Raw genomic sequence first — 12802 nt, forward strand, 5'->3', positions numbered from 1 at the left:
CTAGTAAAATAACAGTATCTTCCCCGACAGGGTTGTTATGAGGATTAAATAAAAGAATGCTGCAAAGCTCAGAGCACATAGTAAATGTTCCATCAATGTTAGTTCTTATGGAAGATGAACAGAATTTAAGCACCAGCGTCCTAGCATCTCAGTACAAATGCTACCTCCTGTTTCAGCTTTTCTGACTCCCCACAGTCAGATGCAGGCCAGAGGTAGGCTGGATGCAAGCCAGATGCAATCTCTCTCCCTGTGCAACAATATAATATGTTTTCCTTACTCTATTTTTTTTTTTTTTTACTCACTTGTCACTTGTTGACATGGTTAGGTTCCAAAGACCAGGTCGGTATCTGAAAATTGGTGTTATGCAAAAATGGAGGATGACCCCATCAGATCACAAAACAGAGGATGACTACATCATTAATAACTGCCAAACCACTGAGAATCATGGCCCAACCAAGCTGACACATGACCTCAACCATCACAGCCAGCATTATTCTCATCTCGCACCTCAGTATTCATTATTGTCATGCGTATGTCATTAATGTGCAAAATGGTTGGATAGTAGATCTTTTACTATTGTCAGAAATACAAAATGTCGGATAACAAGATAGTCCATAAATAAGGAGTAGGCGTAGTTAACAAAAGTACACAATGAACAACAGACAGAAATTGGCTTCCAAATAGCTTATGGCCCAGTAAAAGTGTCCATACCTTTTTCATTTTCTTCACTGGATTCTCTGTAGCATTGAATACAGTGCTGGTCTGCATTCTTTCAACATTTGTGTGAGCACCTTCTGTCATAGTAACTTGTCATCATTCTGATCATAACTAATTCTGTCTTGTGTAGGTTCCGAGTGGTACAAATAGTTACGTTCTCAGCTGCTAACCAAAAGGTTGGAGGTTCGAGTCTAGCCAGAGGTTCCTCAGCAGGAAGGCCTAGTGATCTACTTCAGAAAAATCAGCCACTGAAAACCCTATGTAACACACATCTACTCTGATACACATGGGGTTGCCATGAGTTGGAATTGACTCAACTGCAACTGGTTGGTTTAAGGAGCTGGTAACTCTGTGAGATCTCAGTCAAAACTTGGCTAGACAACCAAGTTAGCTATCTTTGTCTTGTCTGTGATCTTCTGCAAAGATCCTGCCCACACTAACATATGGCAAGCAAACCCAACACTATTATTTATAATATTTGGCAACACCATGCAGAAGGAAGCCCAAATAAAAGAACTCGAAAGGGATTAAAACTATTTTAGTTCCAATGTCCTGGCTGACCACTAAGCTGCATGCATGATCTTGGGAAAGTCACTTAACCTCTCTGGGCTTCGTTTTCCTCCTTTGTAAAACGGAGATTGTTTTTGCAGCTTCCTTTCAAGCGTATCTGGTTCCATCACTACTCTCCCCTTTACACTTTCACATCCATATGTGGCCCTTAGGATGAAATCCAAAATCATATGAGGTACTACCATGGATTCAATTGTGTCTCTCTAATATATATGTCAACTCGACTAGGTTATAATTCCTAGTACTGTATGATTGTCTACCACTTTGTCATCTGATGTGATTTCCCTATGTGTTGTAAATCCTGTCACTATGATGTTAATGAGATGGATTAGCAGCAGTTATATTGATGAGATCTACAAGATTAGATAGTGTCTTCAGCCAATCTCTTTTGAGATATAAAAGAGAGAAGCAAGCAGAGAGACATACGGACCCCGTATCACCAAGAAAGCAGCGCCAGGAACAGAGCACATCCTTTGGACCCAGGGTCCCTGGGTGGAGAAGCTCCTTGACCAGGGGAAGATTGATGACAAGGACCTTCTTCCAGAGGCAAGAGAGACAGAAAGCCTTCTGTTGGAGCTGACAGCCTGAATTTGGACTTAGAACCTACTAGACTGTGAGAGAGTAAATTTCTCCTTGTTAAAGGCATTCACTTGTGGCATTTCTGTTACAGCAGCACTTGATGACTAAGATGGGTACACAGAACATGCAGTAAGGATGAAGTAAGGTATTTGTGACATCTTTTGTAAAAGTGCAAGCTCTCACACTCTGATCAGCTACCCCATCTTCATCTACAGGACACCATTTTCCTCCAGTCATTTGAGATGACCTTCATTTCACTCCACCAACACACAAAGCTGCCAATTGTATATTCTCTTCCAAACTCATCATGAGGTCACTGCTGTTGTGTATCCCTTTAACCCCAGTCATCATCAGGGAGGGGGCCTACTGATTTCTCACAAGATTGGATCTCTTGGAAGCTCTGTCCCAGGCCATTACAGTTAGAGTTGCCCTGAAAAGTTAAAAAGTTCGTGGCTGTTTTAAAATGAACCAGCTTATTCTTTGCTGATCTTGGCTGCTCGGCCTCTCTCCCAGAAAACACATTAGAAACCAGATAACCCTTACTGTTATGTGGAATTCTAAGCCACCCAGCAGATTAAAAAGGGAAGGTCTCGGAGTCTTCTCTACAACTAGGACGTGCACTGGCTTTTTGTGCAAGACTTGCTGACATCTGTTTTGGACACTCAGGCCTTCTTCCTTTTCCCTTATTCTCATCTGTGTCTCTGATAGTGGAGGCTGCTCAGTAGTTATGTGTGTGACACCTGACTTACTTAATGGTTGGCTTCTGCCCCCACAGGCCAAAGATTAATGAGCAATGTGGCAGATGTCAGAGCAGCCATTCACAGGACTGGGATTCTTGGAATTCCAGAGTCTACTTCCTCAGTTTACTTACTACCCAGTAAGTAAACCCCTTATTAGTGTCACTTCATTATTTTCAAATTCCTTCTTTAGCAGCATTGGAAATTGAAGCTGAGGAAGCGACCCAGAGCATCTCCCTGTAGGGTTATTTCTGGGCTACTTTTAGGGAACCATGAGTAGTTCACATTAGCAATGCAGAAGTTTTAAAACATTCATCCCTCAAGACTTCTGCTGACTTCCAGACCTGTTCACCAATCTTATCCTATAGTCAGTGCCCTGGGGTTCTGAGTAATGTAGAATATTCAAGTTCTTTTTTTTTTTTTTTTTACCTTACTCTCTGAGGTTGTTTTTAAAAAAAACCAGTTGCCTTTCAAGTCCACTCCCACTCATGGTGAGTACATGTGTGTCAGAGAACTGTGCTCCACAGGGTTTTCAATGGCTAGTTTGTTGTGAGTGGATTGCCAGGTCTATCTTCTGAGGTGCCTCTGGGTGGACGCAAACCTGACCCTTTGGTTAGCAGCTAAGTGCATTAACGTTTGCACCACCCAGGGACACTGTCTGAAGTTGTTAGAATCTTATTTTCTTGGCTTGTTAAAGAGAATTTGGCACGTTTCAGGAATTTAATTATTTTGCTTTTGTTGGCTCAATAAAAATTTACAGCATTAGGGCAGTGAGATGATAATGAACCAGCATGACTCTACCCAGAAGGGTTAGTAGTAACACAATCCCAGAGACAGCAGAGGCCTCAGGGACAGTGAACCAACAAAATGTTGCAACAAAATGGTGTGCAGGGGAAGCAATACCTGTGAGGCCAGCAAAAGCTAAAGACAGAAGAAATTAAAAAGGAAGCTGCTTTAGATAGATGAGACAGAAATGGCAGTTTCCAGATGAGCTATCGACTGCAAGCTATATTTGGTTTTCATCTCAGCTAAGTTTGGGGCCTCATTATCTAAAAGCAGTACAGATACCACACCACTTTTCCTGTATTGGCGAATTCTCACAGTTATGAAATACAGTGGAACATCTATAGATTGCTATCTGTGGTCACTGTAGGCTGATGGGAAGCAAAGTAAATATAGAAATAAGACACAAGCATGCTTTCAGCAAGGCAAGCCTCTTCTTAGCTAAGTCTCAGGCTTCTACAAAAGGAGCACTAGAAAATAGTGATTCCTAAAGTTTGATCTGCTTCCGGTGCAGCTGTGTAAGATCCTGCTGGGGGTCAACTCACTGTTTAAAAAAAAAAAAAAAAAATCAAATCCATTGCTGTCTAGTTGATTCCGACTCATAATGACCCTAAAGGACAGGGAGAACTGCCCCATAGGGTTTCCAAGGCTGTAAATCTTTACAGAAGCAGACTGGTGGGTTTGAACCGCCGAACTTTCGGTTGACAGCCAAGTGCTTTGAACGCTGCACCGCCAGGGCTCTTCAACCCGCCATCGGTAACTATAAACTGGACAATATAGAAGGAACGACAAACCTGGAGTGCCGGAGAATGAACAAAAGAAAGTAGATCAGGAGAGGGTATTGATCCTTGGAATAGAAGACAGCACTTTTACAGTTTTTAGCCTGAGGGAAGGCCACAACCCAAGGCTGTGATGTGGGAAACAGTCTAGGACTCTGGCAGAAAACCAGCAGTCTTGCTGGCCAGAAGAGTCATAGGGACCTTAGCTGCTGCAAAGTGAGGGGGAATCCTGGAAAGGAGGGAACAGTCTGGATATAATCTCTCCCTTAATCTCTGTCTGTCTTTTGGCTGCTCGGCCTCTCTCCCTGAAAACACATTAGAAACCAGATAACCCTTACTGTTACGTGGAATTCTAAGCCACCCAGCAGATTAAAAAGGGAAGGTCTCGGAGTCTTCCCTGTTGAGTCAGTGCTAACTCACAGCGACCCCATGTATAACAGAACGCAACACTGCTCAGTCCTTCGCCATCCTCACAGTTGTTGTTATCTTTGAGCCCTTTGTTGCAGCCACTATTTGCCCTTAACCTTGGTGATACATCACTCCACCATTTTCTCTTGCATCATCATTTTCCCCCTTTCTCTGCTGGGTTATTCACTGGCTTACAAATGTAAGATTATTTCTTCCATCTTAAAAGACAAGCAAACAAAGCTGCTCTTGACCTTGCTTCCTCCTCCAGATAGTACCCGATTTGTCTGCCCTTCTTTTCAGGGAAACTCCTGGGAAAAGTTGCCTCTACCAGTAGTCACTTGTCTTTCTTTTCACATTCTCTTTTATCCTTTAAGTTCCAATTATGGCAATTTGCAAACTTGCATAAAAACAGAGGAAATAGAACAATAAATTCCTACATTACACCCCCATGTATCCATCGCCCAGCTTCAACGAACAAAATTCTCCTGTTCTTATTTCACCTATTTCTGTCCCCTGCCTTTTTTTTTTCTTCTGGGGTATTTTCAGGTAAATACCAGTCATAATTTTAACCTTCAATATTTTACTATGTATTTACTATGATAAGGGCTTTAAAAACAAACAAACGTAGTCACTATACCATTATTTCACCCAACAAAATTAATAATTCCTTAATATCATGACACTCAGTCTAATTTAGTTTTTTCTCTGTCTCAATAATGTCTTTTTAAGTTGATTTTACTCAAGGTCCTTTAAGTCTCTCCAATCTTTGAGTCCTGTCACCATCACCACCTTTATTTTATACCTTCAGTCTGAAGAATTCCTAAGGAACTTCTCGCATTCTGCACGTAGCACGTTGTTTTAACATGTTCTTCAATCCCCTGTGTTTTTTCAAACCAGGCTTGAGTAAACTGAGGTTTAATTTTTGTTTATTTACTTTGGAGCAATAATTTGTCATGGCTGGTGTTGGGTTCTTGGTACTGTGACACATCACAGGTATGTAGTATCTGCTTATCCCTTTTTCAGTAATGCTAAGATTGATCACTGGGTTCAGATGCATCAGCCTGAGCCATCCAGTAAAATATTTCCCATGGACATAATGCTTTTAGCAAGCTAGATCCAGTATTTCATTCCAGTGGCTGTGGCATCAACCCTGACTCATGGCCACCCCACGCGTGTCAGATTAGAACATGTTCCACAGGTTTTTCAACAGCTGATTTTTTGGAAGTAGATCACCAAGTCTTTCTTCCAAAGCACCTCTTGGTGGACTCAAACCTCCAACCTTTCGTTTAGCAGCTGATAACCTTACCCGTTTGCACCATCCAGGGACTCCTCTTATTGCAATGGCAAAATCGTGACTTCCTAATTTTATCGTTTCTCTGGTATTTAGCTATGATTCTTACGTGAAAAAAATCCCCTTATCAGGTTACCCTGATACACAAAGAAGTCAGGATAAATGTCTGATTCTTCCCTTTAGCAGTTTTCAAATTAATGGGTTGGTGGCCTAGTAATCTTCAAAGGTGACCATTTTTTTTAATCATATGACCTCATGAATTTTTAAACATTTCACGTTTCAATCCATTATTCTTTCTAATGCTCTAATTGTCCCATCTGTGGCCAATGAGAACCCCTTCATGACTTGACTTTGCTTCCTTGCTTTCTGACACAAGGTGTTCTAGGTTCATCTTGTCCTTTGCCTGTTCTGGAATCAACCATTTCTCCAAGGAGCCCTGGATCCTTTTAGTGGGACAGTCTGGATCATGGAGGGGAGGAGGCCTTACTACTGGGTTGATTGCTTCTACCCTTCTTCAGTGGACAAAATAAGGTAATACACACTTTTCAGAAAGAGGAAAAATAAATCACAGGACTTTACTTGCATTTCCAAATCAAATATAAAAATACAGGGTTTTTGCTTGATTTTAGCTTTGTGTCTCTTTTATGTTCAAAGTCATGGTTTTTAATTCCACTGACATAAGTAAATATTTTCCTTGCCACACATACACATTTCAAACTGACACCACCAATACCATTCACTGTTAAAAATAAAACGATTGAAAGCAGTTGAAGATTTCCTGATTCTTTGGTCTGTAGGACATTATTCCAGTAGTAAAGTGCAGACAAAATGCTGGGCTTTAAAATTACTTGAAATAATTCTTTACGTGTAGTTGTGTCACCAATTTGATAACTAAGTTTAAGACATGCTTTAAAAAAGTTACAGAAAACACTGACAGGTCCCAAAGTAAAACATACAAAGCAAGATACATATCTAGCTGCTATCCCTACCCAGCTCCTCCATTTCCTCCCCACCCCTGGCAGGGAACTGTTACTAGTTATTGGTATATCCTTAAAAAAAAAAAAAAAACTAACAAATGCATATTTTTTTCCATTTGTCTCTTTTGCACATTTGTTAGTACACCATACATCCTGTTCTGCACTTTACATTTTCACTTCCTATATCCTGGAGATCACTCCAGAGCAGTGTACAGAAATAGTCCCCATTCCTTTATCCAGCTGTGCAGGATTCCACTGTATAGATGCAGCATAGCTTCTTCCATAAATCCCCTATCAGTGTATATTTGGGTGGTCTCTAGTTCTCAGCTGTTATAGAGCTGTAATGAAGATCTTTGGACATACAGCCTTCATTATTCGCCCCAGTGCATCTCAGATAAATCATTAGAAGTGGGATTGTGAGACTACAGATGGGCCTCAGATACAACCCAACGCCTTCTCAGATTGGTTTTCTAGGTTTGAAAGCATAGAACCATAGTCTCATGGGACAATTCAGTCAACTGGCATAGTATAGTTCACAAAGTTCTTCTCTTGCATCCTAGAGAAGTGAGTAGCATCTGGGATCTTGAAAGCTTGGAAGCGGCCAGCTAAGATTCAGCTATTGGTCTCTACCTCGCCGGGGCAAAAGATTAAGAAGATAACCAAAATCTCAGAGAAGAAACAAGTCTACATGGCTGACAGCCTACCTGAGCCATGGCCTCATCTATCCTGAGACCAGAAGAACTAGATGCTACCCGGCTAGACTGGCTGTTCTGACTGGGGTCACAATAGATGGTCCAGGATAGAATGGGAGAAAAATGTGTTAACAAAACTCAGATTCTTAAAAAGGCCAGACTAACTGGACCAGTTGAGACCAGACGACTCCCTAAGCCTATTGCCCTGAGAAACTCTTTAAACGCTGAACTGAAACTATCCCGAGATCACCTTTTAGCAAAATAGCAGAGTGGCACAGAAAATAAAGGATATCATCCGAAAAATCAGTGCTCTACTAAAAAAACCACCCGTATGAGACCAAAAGGTCAACATTTAGTCTAAAGCAAAGATGAGAAGGGGCCAGGGAAACTAGAGCACTGGAAATGCAACAACCAGAACACAATTAAAGAGAATGTTGACACATTGTGAAAAATGAAACTAATGTCACAGAACAATTTGTGTGGAAATTGTCAAATGGGAACCTAGTTGCTGTGTAAACTTTCACCAAAAACACAATAAAATATTTAAAAAAAGGAAAAATGACAGTGAGGTTGAAGAATTAATGGGTATTTAATTTTGCTAGTTAGTAATACATTCCATCCACCAGTGTCTGTACTTCGCAGAATGCCCGCTTCTCCTGTAACAGACTACATTGTCAAACATGGATTCTTCCCAGTCTCACAGGTAAGAAATGGTATCTGAGTAGCTTTCATTTGCAGTTCTCTTATTATGCATGCCCCTCATATGTTGAAGGATCATTTGTATTTTATTTTCCGTGAACTGCCCATACCCTTTTGCTCGTTTTTCTTTCAAGTTCTTCTCAAATTTTAGAAATTCTTTATATATTTGGGCTATATTAGCCCTTTGTGATAAAAGTTTCAAATATTTTTGCCAGTTTGTTATTTATACTTTAATTTTGCCTTTTTTTTTTTCCTTGCCTTTCAAAACTCTTATTTCCACTTAGTCAAAGATAGGAACTTTTCCTTTTATTGCTTCTGGATTTTTAGTCACAGGAAATCTTCCTTCTCCCTCTCCCAGATTATGAAGGAGTTTGTGTATGTTTTCTTCTAGTACCTAGAGGGTTTCATCTTTGCAACTGGGTCTCTGATCCATTTGGATTTCATCTTTGTGTACAGTGTGAGAAGTGGATTCAATTTTACTTTCCACATGGTTAACTGCATTTGTCCCGACATCATTTTTTAGAAGTCTTTTTTTCTCCACCAATGAGATGTTGGAGCTCTGGTGGCGCAGTGGTTAAGCATTTGGCTGCTAACCAAAAAGTCAGCAGTTCAAATCCACCAACTGCTCCTTGGAAACCCTATGGGGCAGTTCTATTTCGTCCATATAGATAGGGTCACTATGAGTCAGAATTGACTTGATGGCAGTGGATTTGGGTTTGGTAATGAGATGCTAAATATACAAAATTCTTTGAATTTCTCTATTCTGTTGTAATTGTTAGTTGCCATCAAGTCACTCCAACTCACAGAGACCTTGTGTATAACAACAAAACGTTGCCTGGTCCTGTGCCATCCTCACAATTATTGATGTGTTTGAGCCCACTGTTGCAGCCACTGTGTCACTTCTGTTGATAATATGTTGAAATATCTAGCAGGGTTGGCTCTCCTTCCCCACTGTTCTGTTTTAGAGTTCTTCGAGCTATTCTTGTTTATTCTTTCCAATGACCTTGATACAGAAAAAAAAGCTGCTTGTTCTATTGGGAATTAGTATGACCTTTTAAATATAAAAAATATATATCAACGGAGACGTTTCAAAAGCGTTTTCTAAATAACATTCTGAAATCAACTCCAGGCAAGCTTTTGTTGAAAATTAGTTCTGGAAGAACAAGGAATAAATCAGACATCATACTAAGTGGGTGATGTTTAGGGGCTGCATGGACACAGGTTAAAGGCAAGTCTGGATGTGACAACACTCCCAAAGAAACCCAACAGAGGTTTACTGAACACTTGCTGGTCCCATGGTGCTGTAACCACAACTATAAACAGACTGGCTCATACTAAGGACTCAAGAGACTATACAGCTATCTTGTTACCACCATCACAGTAAAGTTTATTCTGTATAATAAAGTACATTGTGCATCACTTAGCAAAGATGAAATGCTGTAATAGAAAACATTTAGCACCCGCCATATTTTCAGGAATTGGAAGATTGTGACCTTCTCTGCTGGTTCAATCTTCACAAAATTACACTGTTGCCGAAAGTAAAATGTGACTTTTAAAGAGAGTTACGACGTTTTTTTCAAATACAATTCGGTTGGTAGGAAAATAAGTTCCACTGGATATCTGGGTACATTTCTTTCCTGATCACTTGACACATCTGTGGTCAGAAACCCCATTTATGAAGTGAACCAAGTAACACCCCTCCAAGAGCTGGGGTCACGTTTCCTGTGCAGAAATCTTCCTGCACAAATGAAAACCGTCATTCGCCAGCCAAGGGTAATTAAAAAGACCAGAGACTGTGTCAAACAAAAATACAAACATATCACCCAAATTATTTCTACTGCTGATAGGCCTGAATCTGGTCAGCCAAGATACTAACTAAAAAATGAAGGCTATTTTTGCTTGCAAGGTAGAGAAATTCTGACAACACTTCTTGGCTCTCATGTCAGTTTCTTGCACTAACCTATTTAACCTGACAAGTGAGAAAAACTGTTCATTGGGAAGCTGTTCGTTGTGTATTGGTATAGTCTACCTATTCTTTCGTAGGAGAGATAACGTCAAAGTAAGTCTTTCTGGTAGTTAATCACAGTGATACGACCTTACATTTCCTTAGAACTACATTTCCCTACAACTACAAATTTCCCAACTGACCAAAGAGCCAAAACTATTAAAGTATGATTTGTTCTAGGTTCACCGTTTTTATTTACATAATCAGCTTTCTCCTAGACAAGCAGTGTTAGGCAAAATAGAAGGCAAAGATGCCTCGTTGGTGGAGTACTATTCAATTTTCTTTTGTGGAGGGCCTTCTCAGCAGCCAGTTGCCATGTGGAGCTTATTGTCACAGTTTCCAGGAAGTTTTCCTCGTTTTAAAACAGCAAGAAAGTGGTATTTTTGATAGTAGTTACTGCAAAGAGTTTGATCAAGTGTGATACCTTATGGAATTTTGTAACAAAACTTCAAGTATGTAAATGATTTAGTCAACATCAAACTCTTTAAAAATAAAACTAGGTGACCTTTCATCTCTGCTTTATTGAGACGTATTAGTGCCACCTATTTTTATATTTTAGTGGTAAAAATGTAATCCAGTTTTAGCACCCATCTACAAGAGTGAGATGTTAATGAAAGTATCATATGACTTGGCTTACTGGAAAGTAACAGTCTTAATACCTCTTCAGTGAGGAAATCTGTTGTTTGTTGCATCTTGGCTCGTGTAAAAGAATAATACTAAGGGGAGAAAAAGCACAGACTTTTAGTCAAGGTTCTTCAGTACTTGAATCAGTGCAGTATTAATGTCAGGTTTCCATAGAGCAGAATCATATCACACATAGATGGTTCCAAGGAATTATGTTGCCATAGATTACGTCAGGGTAGATCACTTTTAAAATGTAATACAGAATGAGGAAAACCAGAGAAAGTAATGCTAGAGATTACACTCCTGCTTTTTACTGAAAACCTGTCTTGTCACTAAGTTTGCAAAATGAAGTGAAGCATTCTAAGGTACTGACAAATTTTCACATTAAAACACACTGAATTTAGATTAACCACCAGTTATTAGACATGATGAACACATGCAAAGAAGATAAAGTACATCTTTACAGTATACAATATAAGAGACCCAGGAATCATTTCTTTAAATGGGCAAGAGAGACTGCAATATGAAATGTACCCACTGTACCCAACACAGCGAAGTGACACAGAAATGAAAAAACATTCCAGTTGAAAAATTACAATTTTTCAATACATCGGAGGAACAAACAACCTTTTATTTAAAGCTATTAGTCTTGGAGATTCCGTTGAGTATTTTACGTAAATTTTAATTTTGTGTGGGAGAAGAGAAAGCCATTTTTCTAGAAGGCACTAACTGGTTTAAATGTGCAAGTTACTTCATTAAGAAAACATGTGCAAAGTACAGTCAAGAAGACTGCCTGGTTCTTCCTTTGTATGCCTTACTCTTCATTGCAGACTATAAATTATTGCTGAGGAATTGTATCAGTCACCAGGTTTCCTACCACGCCTTGCATATGCTCAGTCCACGGTGTCACAGATCTCCTTTACTTTCTGGTTGAACTCTTCCGGTTGGTCTGCGTACACATAATGCCCTGCTCCAAGGATGGCCTGGTGAGAAAAGACAGTCAGCCAGCCTGTGAGCACACGCGTTCAATAAAACACAGTGATATAAGCAGACACTTGGCATAACAGTGACAGCAGTGCATTTCAATAAAGCATAATATAAAGGAATAAGCAACACTGATCTGTAGAACTACTCTATTTCTATTAATTAAAAGATCTGAGAATAAATAGAAAAATCTACTGAAGCTTAATAAAAAATGTTAATATGCAAAAATAAACAGCACTCTTGTCTAAACTGAACACTAATGACAGCACCAACACAGAAACTGAACAGAGTGAGGTGGGAGCTGGTTGCCTTCATGGCGGGTCGAGGGCCTGTCGAACCAGTCCCTCTTCCTCTCTCCCGGCCCTAAGATGTGGAGGCTCTAGGGACAGAAAAAGCCCTTAGGAAAGGAGATTCGTGTTTGGAAGTGTAGGTCAGACCTTGCCCCCATCACATGAGGTATCAAGTCTCTGACTGAGGCTGTAGGTACAGCTCAGAAATCACAGGGACAACCTGCAGCCTCATTAAACCAAAAAACCAAACCCATTTGTCGTCAAGTCGATTCCGACTCATAGCGACCCTATAAGACAGAGTCCCTACAGGACCCATAGAGTTTCCAAGGAGCACCTGGAGGATTTGAACTGCCAACCTCTTGGTTAGCAGCTGTAGCACTTAACCACTACGCCACCAGGGTTTCTGCAGCCTCATTAAGGCAAAGAAAACAAGACAGACTTCATTTACAACTGAACACCAAAACCATGCCACGCACTTACTATCGTCTTCACGTATGAATGTGGGCGTAATGACTGGATGGTGGTGCCAGAATTGCCGTCTATGCAGGATCGGGCGCCGTAGATCACCGAAACTGGAATGTCAGTGTGCATTTTACCAATCCGCTGGAGCATTGGCCTTTTTGCCCATCCATAAGGAATAGTCATATTTTTGAAAGCTGACTCGCCA

General features: G+C 40.3%; 1 protein-coding gene across 4 annotated transcripts in view; it reads right to left on the reverse strand.

The window, feature by feature from the left end:
• Nucleotides 1–12802, reverse strand: part of ABHD5 (abhydrolase domain containing 5, lysophosphatidic acid acyltransferase) — a 66615-nt gene that overhangs the window by 4436 nt on the left and 49377 nt on the right. Inside the window, exons 6-7 of one of the 4 annotated variants that reach the window (XM_064274705.1) lie at nt 12612–12802; nt 11739–11844 (exon numbers count right to left, since the gene is read on the reverse strand). In XM_064274705.1, coding sequence (XP_064130775.1) covers nt 11768–11844; nt 12612–12802 — 268 coding nt within the window. In that variant the 3' untranslated portion in view covers nt 11739–11767. Of the gene's footprint in view, nt 1–8461; nt 11845–12611 lie in introns of those variants that run through there. The other 3 variants (XM_064274703.1, XM_064274707.1, XM_064274704.1) reach the window with 3 other exon arrangements.

Source organism: Loxodonta africana, chromosome 22 (genome assembly GCF_030014295.1).
Source record: "Loxodonta africana isolate mLoxAfr1 chromosome 22, mLoxAfr1.hap2, whole genome shotgun sequence".
NCBI lineage: Eukaryota > Metazoa > Chordata > Mammalia > Proboscidea > Elephantidae > Loxodonta > Loxodonta africana.